Source organism: Pongo abelii, chromosome 23, assembly GCF_028885655.2.
Source record: "Pongo abelii isolate AG06213 chromosome 23, NHGRI_mPonAbe1-v2.0_pri, whole genome shotgun sequence".
Lineage (NCBI taxonomy): Eukaryota > Metazoa > Chordata > Mammalia > Primates > Hominidae > Pongo > Pongo abelii.
Genome location: NC_085929.1, coordinates 51,308,711 through 51,326,197, shown reverse-complemented (window position 1 = coordinate 51,326,197; position 17,487 = coordinate 51,308,711). Strand labels below are relative to the sequence as shown.

The 17,487-nt window shown below is 51.1% G+C and overlaps 1 protein-coding gene across 2 annotated transcripts in view; it reads right to left on the bottom strand.

The window, feature by feature from the left end:
- The window catches only part of ARHGAP8 (Rho GTPase activating protein 8), a 111,963-nt gene that overhangs the window by 63,989 nt on the left and 30,487 nt on the right, over positions 1-17,487 (bottom strand). For both annotated transcript variants that reach the window (XM_024239997.2, XM_054543779.1), the window contains one exon: positions 11,233-11,379. In XM_024239997.2, the coding sequence (XP_024095765.2) occupies positions 11,233-11,311 (79 nt within the window). In that variant the 5' untranslated portion in view covers positions 11,312-11,379. The remainder of the gene's footprint in view (positions 1-11,232; positions 11,380-17,487) is intronic.

Genomic DNA, 17,487 nt, shown 5'->3' with positions numbered 1-17,487 from the left:
GCAGTGGCTCACGCCTGTAATCCCAGCACTTTGGGAGGCTGAGGTGGAGGGCTCACTTGAGCTCAGGAATTCGAGGCTGCAGTGAGCTAGGATCACGCCACTACACTGCAGCCTGGGCAACAGAGTGAGACCCTGTCTCTTGAAAAAAAACTACACACTCACACGCACACTGGCATGAGCGTGCACACACACATGTGCAGTGTGTGAACTCTTTGATGTCCCCGCCCTGGCTGCCTGGCCAGGGGGCTGTTTTTTATTTAGGCCACACATCTGATTCTTTCCAGGAGCCTGGAAGCTACTCTGAGGTTTGGAATCCTAGAGCAATTTCACAGCTTCCAAATACAGCATCCTCTTCATTTCACAGTTCCTTATGAATTCTGGTCACACTTTCCATTTGTTTAGCAAGCTTCTGTTTTAAAGGGTTGCACTGCAAGCCACACTTTTATTTGCTTCCCTTGCCAAGTGGGAGTTTTCAGGCACAAAATCTTCAATGGCTATGCCTGAAAGTAGAGTGTTTTCCAGACAAAGTGTCTACGACCGCGGAGGCTAGGGTTCCATGGCTGACCCGGAGCCTGTGCCCTCCTCCTGTGGGATAAAAGGGGAAAGAACAACTTTGCTCCTAAAGTGATGAATCATTTATACGGCTACTGAAGAAACAAGGAGTCAAATCAATGCCTTTAGGGTTGAAAGAGAAAGATAACATCAGGATTAAAAAAAAAAAAAAAAAAAAAGCCAAGTAGCATTATCATCTCTGGAATCAGATCAAGTGCAAAAGTCTTGGGGGATGTGCTAGATAATTGGACCAATGGAAGATCAGCTCAACCAGCATTTGTTGGGGGCCCACTGTGTACTCAGCTCTGGGGAGAGAAGATGAGACACAGCCCCTGCCAGGCCCCAGGGTCCAGGGGAAAGGGATCCGGGGGAAGTGGGAGGTCTATACCCAGCTGCACAAGCACCTCTCTGAGAAGTGTGGGAGCCCTGGCAGCCACACCCATCATCTACATCTGCAACGGCTTTTATCTGGGCTTAGACCACCCTTCACAGGTTGAGGGCACCCCCATGAGAATGCCACCCACACATCTGACAAGCTGGCTACAAATCTAGGGGTTCCTACAATCCCTTCAAGTTTGATAATGTGCTAGAATGACTTGGAGAGCTCAGGAAGGCGCTAGACTTAACAAATACAGTTTTATTACAAACAACGCAATTCAGGACCAGCCACGGGAAGAGACGCCCAGGGTAAGGTCTGGGAGCATCCTGGACTCAGAGCGTCTGTGACCTCTCCCAGGGAGTTAAGAGGCCTCCCCTTTGGGCCCATCATCATAGCATCACCAACTGGGGGAGCAAGGGGCCAATGGAACCTCTGGAAATCCAGGGCCCCCACTGAAGCTTCATTTCTTCAGCGGGATTGATGGAATCACAGACCACAGAATGAACTCAGCCTCCAGCCCCTCCCTTCCTGGAGGTCTTAGAGCCACCCCCCACCTCATGAATAACAAAGATACTCCTTTCACTTGGGAAATTCCAAAGACTTAGAGTTACCTCGAGGGAACTGGGGATGAGGGCCAGCCCCATTCCGAATGATACAGCATCGGCCCACCCCGCACCCCAGCCCACCATCGGCTGCCCCCGAGGAGCACACTGGGGGGGCCTCCACCCACCCGGCACAGAGATGCAGCAGAGGCCGGTCTCCAGCAAGAGCAGAGGCAGCAGAAGTCGGGACGGCGGGCAGTGGCTTTGCTGCCCAGCTCCAGGCCATTCCCGGGAGCAAAGCAGCGTCTGCTCTGGGACCCCTGGTCACTGAGGAACCTCAGGGGGTGTTCAGAGGTCACAGATGTGCTTCTCTGGGCTACTGGGACCCAAATGGGAGGGAAGGTCAAGGTCGCCAGGGCAAGGACTGATGTTTGACTTTTTCTATTGACCCTGGGAAGCCAGGTGTGGAGGGTTAGGGTCAGCCTACAGCAAGGCCAGCGGAGGCTGCGGACATGGAAAGGAGTGTGGATCCCAGGGACAGTGACAAGGCCACTTACAGGGGAGGGGACACAGGAGGAGGAGCTGCCTGTGCATGTGTGGGCAAGTGGGGCTGCGTGCCACCTGGAGTGGGGGAGGGGCTGGGAGGCTTGTGGGAGGAGCAGCCCCCCAGACTGGGTGGGTCCCAGGAGGTGTCCTGGGAGGCCTGGTGGGAGAACGTGGCTCAGACCTGGTGTCCAAGAAAGAGAACCCTGTGGGCTACAGTGGGCCACCACAGGTCCCAGCACCCTCCTTCTCACACCTACAGGCCCAACCCAAACCAGGGGGCTCCCCTCCGCCTCCCACCCTCATCTGATTTGCAGGTGGTAGGGAGGGGAGGGCTCGTGGCCTGCCAGTGCACCAGTGCCTATTGCTGGTGAGGGGGCTTTGTGCTGTCTGGGGTAGTGTGGGGAGGGGACCCATGGCTCTGGTCAGCTGGCCCAGAGGGTAGAGGGGGGTGTGGGGATGAAGCCAAGATAGGCAGGTAACGATGAATTCCCACCTGAGAAGCCTGGACTCAGTTCAGCCAGCCACAGGGCCCAAGGTGCCCAACCACACCATTGGCCCCCCGCACCCTGCCATCTGCAATGAGGGTAAGAGGGTCCCAGGGCAGAGTACAGCGCATGCAAAGAGACCCCAGCCCAGAGCCCACACTGGGTCACGTCCCTGTTCCTCACAAGCATCCTGCTTGCATACAGTGCTGACTCATTCATTCGATAAACACTTAGTAAACGCCTACTGTTTGCAGAGCCCATGGTCTTACGTGATACTGAGCTCTGAAAGTGAGCTGTTTGTTATTGAAGGCTTTTTACTCCCTCCCAAACCAGAAGGGCAACTAATTTGCTATTTTGTTTTCATACCAACAGATTTCGGTTTTTTTTTTTTTTTTTAGAGACAGAGTTTGGCTGTGTCACCCAGGCTGGAGGGCAGTGGCATGATCATAACTTACTGCAGCCTTGAGCTCCTGGGCTCAAACGATCCTCTCTTCTCAGCCTCCCAAGTAGCTGGGATTACAGGCACGAGCTACAGCACCTGGCTCATATCAATAGATTTCTAAACGTCCTTCCAAATGAACACACAGCATTATTCAGATCTGATAAACTTATGAAGCTTAGAGCAAGTGCCATGACGGAGAAGTTGGGTTCCTTATACTATTATTTCTACGTTTGAAAATTTCCATAATAAAGTATATTATTATTTTTTTCTTTTCCCCAAGATGGAGTCTTGCTCTGTCACCCAGGCTGGAGTGCAGTGGCCCAATCTCGACTCACAGCAACCTCCATCTCCTGGGTTCAAGCAATTCTCCTGCCTCAGCCTCCACGGCAGCTGGGACTACAGTTGCGCACGACCATGCCTGGCTAATTTTTTGTATTTTTAGTAGAGACGAGGTTTCGCCATGTTGGCCAGGCTGGTCTCGAACTCCTGACCTCATGATCTGCCTGCCTCGGCCTCCCAAAGTGCTGGGATTACAGGCGTGAGCCACCGTGCCTGGCCAATAAAAAGTTTAAAAGAGAGAGAGAGAAAAAAAGCAAAGGGCTGTACCCAGCCTGCCAGGGTACAATCTCTTCCTCTGCCGAATCCCTGGCTGAGCTGGGCTGGCGCCTCTTTGGTCATCTGCAATACGGAAATAATAATGAAACTGACTTGGAGGGTTACAGGAAGGATTAAATCAATAACCTGCATGAAGTCTCAGCACAGCCCCAGAACACAGTAAGTGCATTGTGAGCTGTTACCACGGACCAGGTAGGATGCTGGGTGCTTCCAGGAGTGCTGTGTCCCATCTTCTCATTTACAGGTGAGAAAACTGAGGCCCAGAGGCTAAGTGAGCGTCAGGGTGGGTTGACACGAGCAACTGGCCGAGGCTGACTCCCAGCCAAGCCTCCGCAGCTTCCTCTGTCCTGCATATGCCCCACACTGAGGCTGGCCTCCCTCGCTCCCTCGGTCTCCCCAGCAGCTGACAGTAATCCCCGGAACCTTCAACCTTCCCACTTATTAAGCCATCAATGCCACATCTGTGTTGATGCCATCAGTCAATATGAGTAAATACCCTTTGCTGTTCTCTGGGAACACAGGCCAGCACATCAAAACCAGACTTCAATATGATATAATATGGAAGGAAATGAAAACTATCAATAAAATGCAAATTCTGCAAGGCATCAGATGAATTCATGACCCCTGTTTCTCCCCTCGCTGTTTACAACACCACATCACTCACTGTCTCTGCAACAGGAGAAGCCTGGTTTATGAATAAAGAAACGATTCCCAGAGCCGTTACCCACAGGGTGCGCGGGGCGATTCATCATTCTCTCCCAGTGGAGGGCGATTAAAACGCATCATAAAGGCAGCAGCAATCTATCGGGAGGGAGTCACAAGTTTGCTATGGTTTTTGTTTGAAGTTGCTAACCATTTTTGCAAAAGTGGAAGGAGAGCTGAAGACCCCTTTAGGCCTGCGTGCTGCAGGAAAGCCCAGCCAGCAACGGAATGGGTTGTGTGCCAAAAGATCCAAACCGAGGGCGGTGGACATGTGTCGTCCTGCAGGGCCAGGTCCAGCGTGGACTTCTCTTTCTCTCCCCTGCCACTCACCACCCTCCACGTCTCTGAGCGTCTACCTCTACCTCTTCTGGTCCTCAGACCTGGAACCTTCCATCCCCCACCCTGCTTCACACCACCTGATGGATCTCTACTCTGAGCTCCCAGCCTCAGCCCCAGACCAGAGCTTCAGACTCTGAAACACATGCTCAGCCCCACAATGACCACTTCTTAAAATACTCAAGTCAACTTTATTTACAAAACACTATTCCGGCCAGGTGCGGTGGCTCACGCCTGTAATCTCAGGACTTTGGGAGGCCAAGGTGGGAGGACCCCGAGGTCAGGATTTCGAGACTAACCTGGCCAACATGATGAAACCTCATCTTTACTAAAAATACAAAAATTAGCTGGGCATGGTGGCAGGCACCTATAATCCCAGCTACTCAGGAGGCTGAGGCAGGAGAATCACTTGAACCCGGGAGGCGGAAGTTGCAGTGAGCCGAGATTGCGCCACTGCACTCCAGCCTGAGCAACAGAGTAAGACTTGGTCTCAAAAAAAAAAAAAAAAACCACCACCACCACCACCACTACTGTTAGTGTCAAAATTCTACAAAGCTTCCATTTGGCCAAGCATATAGTCACTCAGGTACAGAGAGATCATTCAAAATCCCTTTTGACAGGAGTCTGGTTTCTGGCTGTGGTTCCAGATGTTGGTCATGGGGGAAGCAGCAGCTGGGACAGAAAAATTCAGAAACACATTGGTAGGGAGTGACATCTGGTCACACCTGAAGGACGCAGGAGAGCCCTTGGCCGAAGAAGTCCTGGAGGGGTCCATGCCACGCCCTTGAGGAGCAGGAGGGAAGGGGGTTCCTGGTCCTGAACTGTCCCCCTGGGCCCACAGAAAACTCAGGTGCATGAACTGCACTTAGGGGACGAGAGAACGAAGCTGATGCCAAGGTGAGGCCCAGGAGGAGGAAGGGGAGAGGCTTCTGTTCTGCCAAGAACAGTCCTCAGTGAGGGGCCATCTGGGGATGTTCTCTGCTGGTTGTCCCAGTTGAAAAAGCGACTGGAGGCCGGGCGCAGTGGCTCACGCCTGTAATCCCAGCACTTTGGGAGGCCGAGGCAGGTGGATCATGAGGTCAGGAGTTCAAGACCAGCCTGACCAACATGATGAAACCCCATCTCTACTAAAAATACAAAAATTAGCCAGGTGTGGTGGCGGGTGCCTGTAATCTCAGCTACTTGGGTGGCTGAGGCAGAGAATTGCTCGAACCCAGGAGGTGGAGGTTGCGGTGAGCTGAGATTGCACCACTGCACTCCAGCCTGGGCAATAGAGCAAGACTCCATCTAAAAAAAAAAAAAAAAAAAAAGAAAGAAGAAAAAGAAGAAAAAGCTGCTGGCAATTGGAAGTTTTGCTCTAATAATTTTCTCTCTCTGTATCCAATACACCTGCATTGGAATGTTTAGATTTTTCTTGCTTTGGTGCTTTGACTGTAAACTATTTCACCTGAGTGGAGAGTGGCTTCCACTAAGCTCTTCTCCAGGCACGTCCATCCTTGTTGTTCCTGATGACTGCTGGTTAAGGCAGACATCTTTTCAGGATGGCTGAGGCCCTCATATGGTCTCTTGATATGGTTAAATTTCTCAAGAAGCTGGGGGTATTTTTGTTTGTTTTTTTAGATGGAGTTTTGCTCTTGTTACCCAGGCCGGAGTGCAATGATGCAATCTCAGCTCACTGCCATTCTCCCGCCTCAGCCTCCCGAGCAGTTGGGATTACAGGTGCCCACCACCACGCCTGGCTAATTTGTGTATTTTTAGTACACATGGGGTTTCACCATATTGGTCAGGCTGGTCTCGAACTCCCGACCTCAGGTGATCCACCCGACTCATCCTCCCAAAGTGCTGGGATTACAGGCGTGAGCCACTGTGCCCGGCGAAGCTGGGTTTTAAATAAGTGAAAACTCTGCTCCAACTCAAGAGAACTCTCTAAAAGCTGAAGGCTGCTGCCTGTGCCATCATCTCCCAAGGAAGTCTGCAGCATCGAGGCCCTGGCTCAAGTGTCGACTCTGACAACTTCATATACTCCCTGGGAGGAGCACACACCCCAGCACAGTGCACAGCGCCCTAATGACACGGAAGGACCACAGTAGACTGCACTGAAATCCCACAACATCCTTCCCAGGCTGAACCCTGGCAGGTCCTCTTGTTCCAATTAGTTTTCTTTTCGCTGGGAGAAGGAAGAATAATCTGGAAGGTTCCCAGCCCCCGGGGTACCCACCAGGAGAGCAAGTGGAGGGAGGCACATTGAAGAAGGCCAAGTTCTGGGTGTGGCGGCTCACGCCTGTAATCCTAGCACTTTGGGAGGCCGATGCGGGCGGATTGCCTGAGCTCGGGAGTTTGAGACCAGCCTGGGCAACACGGTGAAACCCTGTCTCTACTAAAATACAAAAAATTAGCTGGGCATGGCAGCACGTGCCTGTAGTCCCAGCTACTCGGAAGGCTGAGGCAGGAGAATGGCTTTAACCCAGGAGGCAGAAGTTGCAGTGAGCCAAGATCATGCCACTGCATTCCAGCCTGGGAGACGGAGCGAGACTCCGTCTCCAAAAAAAAAAAAAAAAAAAAAAAAAGAAGGCGGCCAAGTTACTTCCCAGGGCTCCCCCTTCTCTCTCTATTTTTTTTTTTTTTTTTGAGACAGAGTTTTGCTCTTGTTGTCCACACTGGAGTGCAATGGTGTGATCTTGGCTCACTGCAACCTCGGTCTCCTGGGTTCAAGTGATTCTCCTGTTTCAGCCTCCCAAGTAGCTGGGATTACAGGTATGTGCCACCATGCCCAGCTAATTTTTGTATTTTTAGTAGAGATGGGGTTTCACCATTTTGGTCAGGCTGGTCTCGAACTTCTGACCTCAGGTGATCTGCCTGCCTCGGGCTTCCAAATTACTGGGATTACAGGCATGAACCATGGCCTGTAGGTGGCCTGGCCACCTCTTCTCTTAATTTAAACTCTTCCTTTACACCCCTGGAAACCTCATCCCATGTGACAACCCCCACCCCCAGTTTTTGGTTTCAGCTAGGTCACCAGCTGGACATTTTTAAAAACATCTCTCAAATCCATGCCCTCCTCTGCATCCCACTGCCACGACATTAACTCAAACCTCTATTCTTGCTCTTACTGGCCTCCCTGACTCCAGTAGCTGCTATCATCATTCTCCAACCCCAGAGACTTCTAAATTATACATCTGATTACATCCGTCCTCTGTTTAATGTGTCCCAGAGCCACCATGACCAAGTGCAAACTCCTCTGCTGACCCTCCCAGGCTTTGACAATGTGATTTCTGCTATATGTCCATCTTGCAATTGAAGTTTTTAAAAAATGTCTAGTGATAAGTTGTTTATAACAGATGCACTTCCTGTGCAGACTGAGACAGATTGAAAGGAAAAAGGATGGAAGAGGCACACCTTACCAACACCAGTGATGAGACAGCTGGTAGAGCTGTCGTGGCTATATTAGTATCAGAAAAATCAGACTTTAAGACAAGCAGTATCACCAGACATAAAGGTCACTTAATAATGGCAAAAAATACACCTATAATCCCAGCACTTTGGGAGGCCAAGACAGGCCGATTGCTTCAGCTCAGGAGTTCAAGACCAGCCTGGGCAACATGACAAAACCCTGTCTCTACAAAAAAACAAGAAAATTAGCCAGGCGTGGTGGCCTGTGCCTGTAGTCCCAGCTACTCAGGAAGCTGAGGCTGGGAGGACTGCCTGAGCCCAGAGAGGTAGAGGCTGTAGTGAGCCGAGACAGCGCCACTGCATAGCCTGGGCAACAAAGTGATACCTTGTCTCAAAAAAAGGTCAATACATCAAGAAGTCATAACAATCCTAAGTATATATGCTCCTAGTAACAAAGCATCGGCCGGGTGCAGTGGCTCACACCTGTAATCCCAGCACTTTGGGAGGCTGAGGCAGGTGGATCACCTGAGGTCAGGAGTTTGAGACGAGCCTGGCCAACATGGCAAAACCCTGTCTCTACTAAAGATACAAAAATTAGCTGGGCATGGTGGCGGGTGCCTGTAATCCCAGCTACTTGGGAGGCTGAGACAGGAGAATCACTTGAACCAGGGAGTTGGAGGTTGCAGTGAGCTGAGATCGCACCACTGTACTCCAGCGTGGGCAACAGAGCAAGACTTCATTCCAAAAAAACAAAAAACAAACAAACAAACAAAAAAAACAAAAAGCATCAAAACACAGGAAGCAAAGATGGACAGAAATAAAGAAAGAAATTTACAAAGTCCAATTTTGGGAGCTGTGAACACTCTTCCGTTAGTAACTGAGAGCAGACAGAATATGAATAAGGATGTAGAAGATGTGAACACAACTTAATCGTTAATCAACTTAACCTAACTGAAATACATAGAGCATTCTACCCAACAACGCATAACATACATTCTTTTCACGTGCACAAGAAACATTTATTTACCTAGACAGATCATAGGCAAGTCTACTAGTTCTCAAACTTTCAGGTCTCAGAACCCATCAGTATTCCTAAGGTTATTATTAAGGACTTGGAAGAGCTTTATTTTTTTAAGCAGATTGTAGCCATATATATTTACTATATTAGAAAACTAAAACAGAAAATTCAAAAATATTTATTCATTTTAAAATAATAATAACCGGCCAGCATGGTGGCTCACACCTGTAAACTCCAGCACTTTGGGAGGCAGAGGTAGACAGATCACTTGAGGTCAGGAGTTGGAGACCACCCTGGCCAACATGGCAAAACCCTGTCTCTACTAAATATACAAAAATTAGCCAGGCATAGTGGTATATGCCTGTAATCCCAGCTCCTTGGGAGGACTTGCACTTGGGAGGGTGAGGCTGCAGTGAGCCAAGATGGTGCCACTGCACTCCAGCCTGGACAACAGAGTGAGACCCTGTCTCAAAAAATAAAAATAAAGTCCAGGGATGGTGGCTCATGCCTATAATCCCAGCACTTTGGGAGGCCAAGGCAGGTGGATCACCTGAGGTCAGGAGTTTGAGACTAGCCTGACCAGCATGGCAAAATCCCGTCTCTACTAAAAATACAAAAATTAGCTGGGTGTGGTGGCAGGCGCCTGTAATCCCAGCTACTTGGGAGGCTGAGACAGGAGAATCGCTTGAACCCAGGAGGTGGAGTTTACAGTAAGCCAAGACCGTGCCATTGCACTCCAGTCTAGGCGACAAAATGAAACTCCATCACAAAATAACAATAATAAAAAATAAATAAATAATATATAATAAAAATTTTAAACACTATATAAATAAAAAAAATATATTTCCTGCCTTCCTTTTGTTGGCACCTGGCCAGGGGATCTGCATTCCTCACACTCCGTCCAGTGTCCTCTCTACCTAAACCCTATGTTTTCTTAAAAGGACATTTGGGGCTTCAAATGACTGAGTGCCTGTCAAGTCCTGCCCTCTTGCTGTCCCTCCTGTACACAGTGTGCACTGTGTTGGCTATCATGTTTCTAGGGTTTCTAACTGTTTGAGAACTGGCCTCTTTTTATCATTACCTTGACAAGATTCCAGGCCCCTCAGAGATGACAGCTAATGATTATGAAGCTCAGTGCACGGGACACCAATGTGAGGGTTGGAGTCACTGCCCATGGGAGAAATGCATGCTCAGGCCTAAATTAAAGCAACGCAAGGCTGGGCATGGTGGCTCACGCCTGTAATCCCAGCATTCTGGGAGGCCGAGACAGGTGGATCACTTGAGGTCAGGGGTTCAAGACCAGCCTGACCAAAATGGCGAAACCCCGTCTCTACTAAAAATACAAAAATTAGCTGAGCGTGGGGGTGAGTGCCTGTAATCCCAGCTACTCGGGAGGCTGAGGAGGAGAATCTCTTGAACCTGGGAGGCAGAGGTTGCAGTGAGCTGGGATCGTGCCACTGCACTCCAGCCTGGGCGACAGAGCGAAACCCTGTCTCAAAAAAACAAAATAAAACAAAGCAACGCAAGATGTTTTCCTCTGACCAACTGCTGGGCATGGAGTTGTTTGTTGTCTACATTTTTGCAGATGTTTGTTGCTTTGGATGAGACATAACAGTGCCCTTGATTAATAAAACAATTCATTAAATTTCAGCCTCTGCTCTTTAAAGACTAGCAGGACACTGCCCGTTGGCTTCTCGGAGCACCTGGCAATGCTTTGACAAGTATGTAATTTATTTCTCAAAACACACTAGCAGGCCCTCCTTTTCCAATTAGTTTTACTTTTTTTTTTTTTTTTTTTTTTTCCCGGAGACAAGGTCTCACTCTGTCACTCTGTCATCCAGGCTGGAGTGCAGTGGTGTGATCTTGGCCCACTATGCAACCTCTGCCTCCCGGGCTGAAGCAATCTTCCCACCTCAGCCCCGCAAGTAGCTGGGAATACAGGCATGCAACACCATGCCCGGCTGATTTTTGTATTTTTTTGTAGAGATGGGGTCTCACTACATTGCCCAGGCTGGTCTCGAATTCCTGGGCTGAAGCAATCTGCCCACTTTGGCCTCCCAAAGTGCTAGGATTACAGGTATGAGCCACTGCACCTGGCTCTAATTAGTTTTCAATCTTGCCCAGCTGCAGTGAGGCAGCCCCTGACAAGCCCACTTTGTCCCGAAGTTGCCGAGAGGAAGGCTGCTCTGCCCATGGTCCTGCAGACTGCCCAACTGGGGCCCTACCTGCCACCTGCAGAATGCCATGTCTGGCCACGTCATAGAACGGGTGACTCGTGCTCAGCGCGGGGTCCTGGCCAGCCATGGGCACCACCGAGGGCCTCCTCCTCACTGCACCCAGTACAGCAGCCACCGCCTTGTCTCTCTGCAGCTCTGCGGCAAAGAAGATTAAAGGAAGTCAGTGCATTCTTCAGTAAGGAGGGGAATGAGGGAGCCTCCTGATGCCTTTCATAAGACAGTCACCCACCTCTGCTGCACACCCACTATGCGCCCTACCTCAGCCGAGCACCCACTATGCGCCCTACCTCAGCCGAGCACCCACTATGTGCCCTACCTCAGCCGAGCACCCACTATGCGCCCTACCTCAGCCGAGCACCCACTATGTGCCCTACCTCAGCCGAGCACTCACTATGCGCCCTACCTCAGCCGTGCACTCACTATGCGCCCTACCTCAGCCGAGCACCCACTAAGCATTCTCTCTCAGCCATGCACCCACTGTGTACTCTACCTCAGTTGTGCACCCACTAAGTGCCCATCCAGTGTCCAGCACCATAGAGGGAGAAAAATAAGACCTAAGGGTCAGATGCTGTACACACTGACGGGGTGACAACTAAGGCTCAGAGAGGGAGAGTGACTTGCTAATTGGCAGCAAGGTGTGGACTTAACCTTGGACCTCCAGCTCCAAATTCTGACCCAGGCCTCCATGAAAGACCCTGACACTGGCAGCCAGCAGGAAGCCAGTGCTGCCGAAAGCACCAGGGTGGGCTGGGGTTGAGGGCAGGCACTGGGGTCACTGCCATATGAGGAAGAAAGAAAAGGCTGCCTTCCTAAGTTGAATCTTAGCAGGGGAGGTTCTCATGCAAAACCAATCAGGGTTCTTAGAGAAATGTTTTCAGCTGCAAAAAAGAACAGGAATTTTGAATTTCAAGGTTAGAGTAGCTGTAGGACCCCAGGTGTAGGGGGTTGAAGAGTATTCCCCGCCCCCACCGCCCCCGCCAACCAATATTCCTCCTGGAGCTCAGAATGTGACCTTATTTGGAAGTCGGGTCTTTGGAGATGTAATTAGTTAAGATGAGGTCAACTGGATCAAGGTGGGCCCTGAATCCAATGACTCAGGAGATACAAGGGGAGGGTGTGTGAGGACGGAATCACAGACTAGTGTGATGCGGCTGCAAGCCAAGGGACACCAGGAACCACCAGAAGATGCAAAAAGGACCCTCCCCTGGAGCCTTCGGGAAAGTGCAGCTCTGTAGACACCTTGACTTTGAACTCGTGGCCTCCAGAACTGAGACAGTCACCTGTTGTCTCAAGCCGCCAGGTGGTGGCACTTTGCTGGCAGCCCAAGGAGATGGGTAGAATCAGGTCCCATGGAGTTAGGAGGCCCAGGGCATGACGGGGCTGGTGAGGGTGCCTGGGGAGGAAGCACTGGCTTTTCTAACAATTTCTGGAGGTGATTCTGATGCAAAGCCAGGTTTGAGATTCACTCATCCAGACCAACACCCCATCGAGGAGGGAGCGTGAAGCAGGGCCTGAGGGCTGCCTCACATGGGCTGGAAGCTGCCTCCCGCGCCTCCCTGCCCACTCAGTCCCCGTCCACCCCAGTCCTTGCGGTGTTTACCTGGCATTTACTCAGCACTGCTCTGTGCAGGAATGGGGCGGGGGACGGGGCCAAGGCCCCTGTTCATCAACAGGTGTGAAGGTCCCAGGGTGGGGTGAGTAGGGGGTGCCACAGGACACCCCTCCTTCCAGTCAGTCAACAAATATGCATTGAGTACCTACTATGTGCCAAGAACGCTTTCACACAGTGAGGACCCGGCAGCCACACAGGCAAAGCCCCTGCGTCGGGCAGAACAGAGGCCTCCTGGTGATGTCCACATCCCACTCCCTGGACCCTGTGTATGTGACCATCTGTGGCAAAAGGGATTCTGCAGAGGGGATTAAGTTAAGGATCTTGAGATGAGTGGATTCTCGTGGATTATCCAGTTGGGCCCAAAGTACAGTTGTCTCTCAGTATCCTGGAGGGATTGGTTCCAGGACCCCCCAGGGATACCAAAATCTTTGGACGCTCAAGTCCCTGATAGAAAATGGCATAGTGTTTGCAAGGAATCTACATACATTCTCCCGTATTGTTCAAATCACCTCTAGATTACTTATAATACCAAATACAATGTAAATGCTATGTAAGGAATTTTTATACTGTTTGTTGTTGTTTTGTTTTGTTTGAGACCCAGTCTCACTCCCTCGCCCAGGCTGGAGTGCAGTGGCATGATCTCTGCTCACTGCAACCTCCGCCTCCTGGATTCAAGCAATTCTCCTGCCTCAGCCTCCTGAGTAGCTGGAATTACAGGCATGCACCACCACGCTCAGCTAACTTTTGTCTTTTTAGTAGAGACAGGGTTTCACCATGTTGGCCAGACTGGTCTCGAACTCCTGGCCTCAAGTGATCTGCCCTCCTTGACCTCCCAAAGTGCTGGGATTACAGGTGTGAGTCACCGTGGCTGGCCGTGCACTTTTTTTTTTTTAATTTGCATGGTTTTATTGTGGTATTAAGATTTTTGCATTGTTTTTATTGTTGTATTTTTTATGTATTATGTTATAAAGTATTTTTGATTTGCCGCTGGTCGCATCCTCGGATGTAGAACCCACGGGTGCAGACGCTGAGTATAATCGCAGGGGATCCTTACAAGAATGAGGCAGGAAGGGCTGAGTCAAGGAAGCAGCCATGACCGTGGGTGGAGGCAGAGAGAATGATGGGGAGAGGCTCTGCGGCTGGAGGCAGGATGGGCCCGAGCCCAGGAATGTGGGCGGCAAAGGGCAGGAAACAAAGCCTCCCCGGAGCCTCTGGAGGTACGCCCAGCCGCCAACGCCTTGACCTCAGCCCAGGAGACACCTTTCGGACAGGTTGGGAAGCTGAGGTCTCTGTGCCATTTGTGCCGCTGATGGGGTGGGGACTTGCTGCGGCAGCCACTGGAAGCTTGCCTAGCCCTGGCCTCAGGGATGCTGGTTCTAGTTGGGAAAGGTGGAGCAGAGGCATGAACAGGGAAAGGAGAGAGACCTAGGGGAGGTGGGTGCAAGAGGTGGGCCTCCAGGGACCTTCACCCCAAGCATGACAGAGCCCCTGGACGTCCTGAGTTGAGGGTGGTCTGCCCTGCCTGACGGGGCTTCCGGGATCCCTCTGGCTGCAGAGAAGGGGGAGCAGGAGGCCCGTGGGGGCCGAACTCTTCAGTGACAAGCCCCGGGTGTGGGTCCTGGCTGGTGCTGGCCCTGAGTGGCAGTGAAATGGACGGCCCGCCTGCCTCTGTGTGGACAGCTCGGGGATGGACCGCTGCGGGGGTGGGGAGGGGGCACTCAGAAAGTGGCAAAGCCCTGCAGGCAGGGGAGGGCCTCCAAGGTCAGTGTGGCTGTGGGAGAACCAGGCCAGACCATGGAACCTTGAACCTGAGGAGGACTTGGGCTTCACGCAAGGTCAGGAGTTCGAGACCAGCCCTGCCAACGTAGTGAAACCTCCTGGGCCCTGAGAAGATTGAGCAGAAAGATGGAGTGGGGCAGCCTGGCCCAGAGGGAGGGTGGGGAGCTTGTGTATCGGGCTGGAGCTGGGCTGGCCCAGGCCCACTGCGGGCACCAGCCTGGAAACCCCCATGGCCCTACGTGTTAGCCTCGTGGACACCCCCATCACTGCACAGGTGGAGGCCTCCTGATGTTTCAGTGCTAAAGCGTGCAGTGGAAAACAGTGTGGCGGCTCCCCAGAAAGCCAAACCTACGACCCAGCCAAGGAGAAGCCCAGGAAAGCCGGAGATGGGGACTGAGCAAATACACGCACACACGTGCTCAGAGCAGCACTGCTCACAATAGCCAAAGGGTGGCAACTGCCCAGATGTCCACCAGTGGATGGATGGATAAGCCACGTGCGGTCCAGCCACATGGTGAAATATTACTCAGCCGTAACAGGATGTTCTGGCCTATGACCCAACATGGAGGAACTTGAAACCGCTCTGTTCAGTGAAAGAAACCAGGCACAAAAAAGCACAGTATGATCCCATTTACATGAAGCGTCCCGAATAGGCAAATCCACAGACAGAAAGCAGATGGGTGGATGCCAGGAATGAAGGGAGTGAGGGAAGGGGAGTGGCTGCTTAATGGGAGTTTCCCACTGGGGTGATGAAAACGTTCTGGAAGTAACTAGCAGCGGTGGGTACATCGCTTGTGGTGATCTTGGCTCACTATGCAACCTCTGCCTCCCGGCTGAAGCAATCTTCCCACCTCAGCCCCGCAAGTAGCTGGGAATACAGGCATGCAACACCATGCCCGGCTGATTTTTGTATTTTTTTGTAGAGATGGGGTCTCACTGCATTGCCCAGGCTGGTCTCGAATTCCTGGGCTGAAGCAATCTGCCCACTTTGGCCTCCCAAAGTGCTAGGATTACAGGTATGAGCCACTGCACCTGGCTCTAATTAGTTTTCAATCTTGCCCAGCTGCAGTGAGGACTCAACAGCCCTGAATTGTGTGCTTTAAAGTGATTACTTTATTATTTTCATTTATTTTTTATTTTTTGAGATGGAGTCTCACTTTGTCACCCAGGCTGGAGTGCAGTGGCGCAATCTTGGCTCACTGTAATCTCCTCCTCTCGGGTTCAAGCGATTCTCCTGCCTCAGCCTCCTGAGTAGCTGGGACTACAGGCACGTGCTACCATGCCAAGCTAATTTTTTTGTATTTTTAGTAGTTTCACCACATTGGCCAGGCTGGTCTCAAGCTCCTGACCTCAAGTGATCTGCCACCTCAGCCTCCCAAAGTGCTGGGATTATAGGCGTGAGCCACCACACCCGGCCCTAAAGTGGTTAATTTAATGTTACACGAATTTCAGTCCAATTTAAAAGAGAAGGCCTAGACATGGTGGTGCATGCCTGTAATCCCATCTACTCAGGAGGCTGAGGTGGGAGGATCGACTGAGCCCAGGAGGTCAGGGCTGCAGTGAACCAGTTTCACATCACTGCACTCCAGCCCGGGCAACACAGCAAGATCCTGTCTCTAAAAATAAAATAAAAATAAATAAAATAGGCCAGGCGCGGTGGCTCACGCCTGCAATCCCAGCACTTCGGGCGGCTGAGGCATGTCGATCACCTGAGGTCAGGAGTTCAAGACCAGCCTGGCTAGCATGGTGAATCCCTGTTTCTACTAAAAATACAAAAAATTAGATGGGCGTGGTGGCACGCACCTGTAATCGCAGCTACTTGGGGGCTGAGGCAGGAAAATCCCTTGAACCTGGGAGGCAGAGGCTGCAGTGAGCTGAGATCGCGCCATTGCACTCCAGCTTGGGCAACAAGAGTGAAACTCCGTCTCAAAAATAAATAAATATATAAAAATTTAAAAAATAAAATAATTTTAAAAAGAAATAAATGCTACAGTACATGGGAAGCACTATGGTAAGGAAAAAGGATGAGGCAGGTCGAGGGACCCCATCTGAAGGCAGCTCACACTTGAACCTCATACTGCAACAATTTTCTGAATCTGCATTACTGTCATGCCGCCACAGCAACCCAAGAGAGAAATGGGTTCCTATCGCTGCATGCCTGAAGCAGTAAGGAGAGTAAACCAGAAGGCAAAATCATGAGTTCTTGGAAGCAAACCAAGCAATGTATGTAAAACTCTGCGAAGACTTCCTGCATCTGGGTGTGAAATGCTGATGCTAGATGCAGAATGGAAAATGATTTCTTCCAGAGCGGCGGGTCGTCAGTAGGTTCTTAAGATCGCCTCTGGTTATTTCAAACCCAGAAGAGAAATCTGCCCGGCAGCCGCCATCAGCGCACATGATAGTGACAGCCACTGCCCCTCACTTAGACACACATGCATGGGAGTCTGTGGAACCCAGGGGATACCTGGAAGCGAGGCTCTCCTCCCAGCTTGGCCTTTGTCGCCTGGTTTCCTCAGGCATGCTCTTCAGTACCTCTGAGCCTCAGTTTATTTTTCTGTAAAATGGGACACAAAACCTAGCACCTTATAGGGTAGCTCTACCTTGAATGAGGGTGTTATCTCACTAAAGCCTCACAACCCGGGAGGATGACCCTCATCCCCAGGGCTTTATTTAAATCTGCATAAAGCAAGTCTACAAAGATAAAACATGGACTAATGGCATTGGCCAGTGGTGGGGGTGAGGGCAGGGCCTGAGGATGGGGTGGAAGAAAGACTTTTCACTTAATACCTATTTTATTTTGAGATGGAGTCTTGCTCCGTTGCCCAGGCTGGAGTGCAGTGGTGCGATCTCGG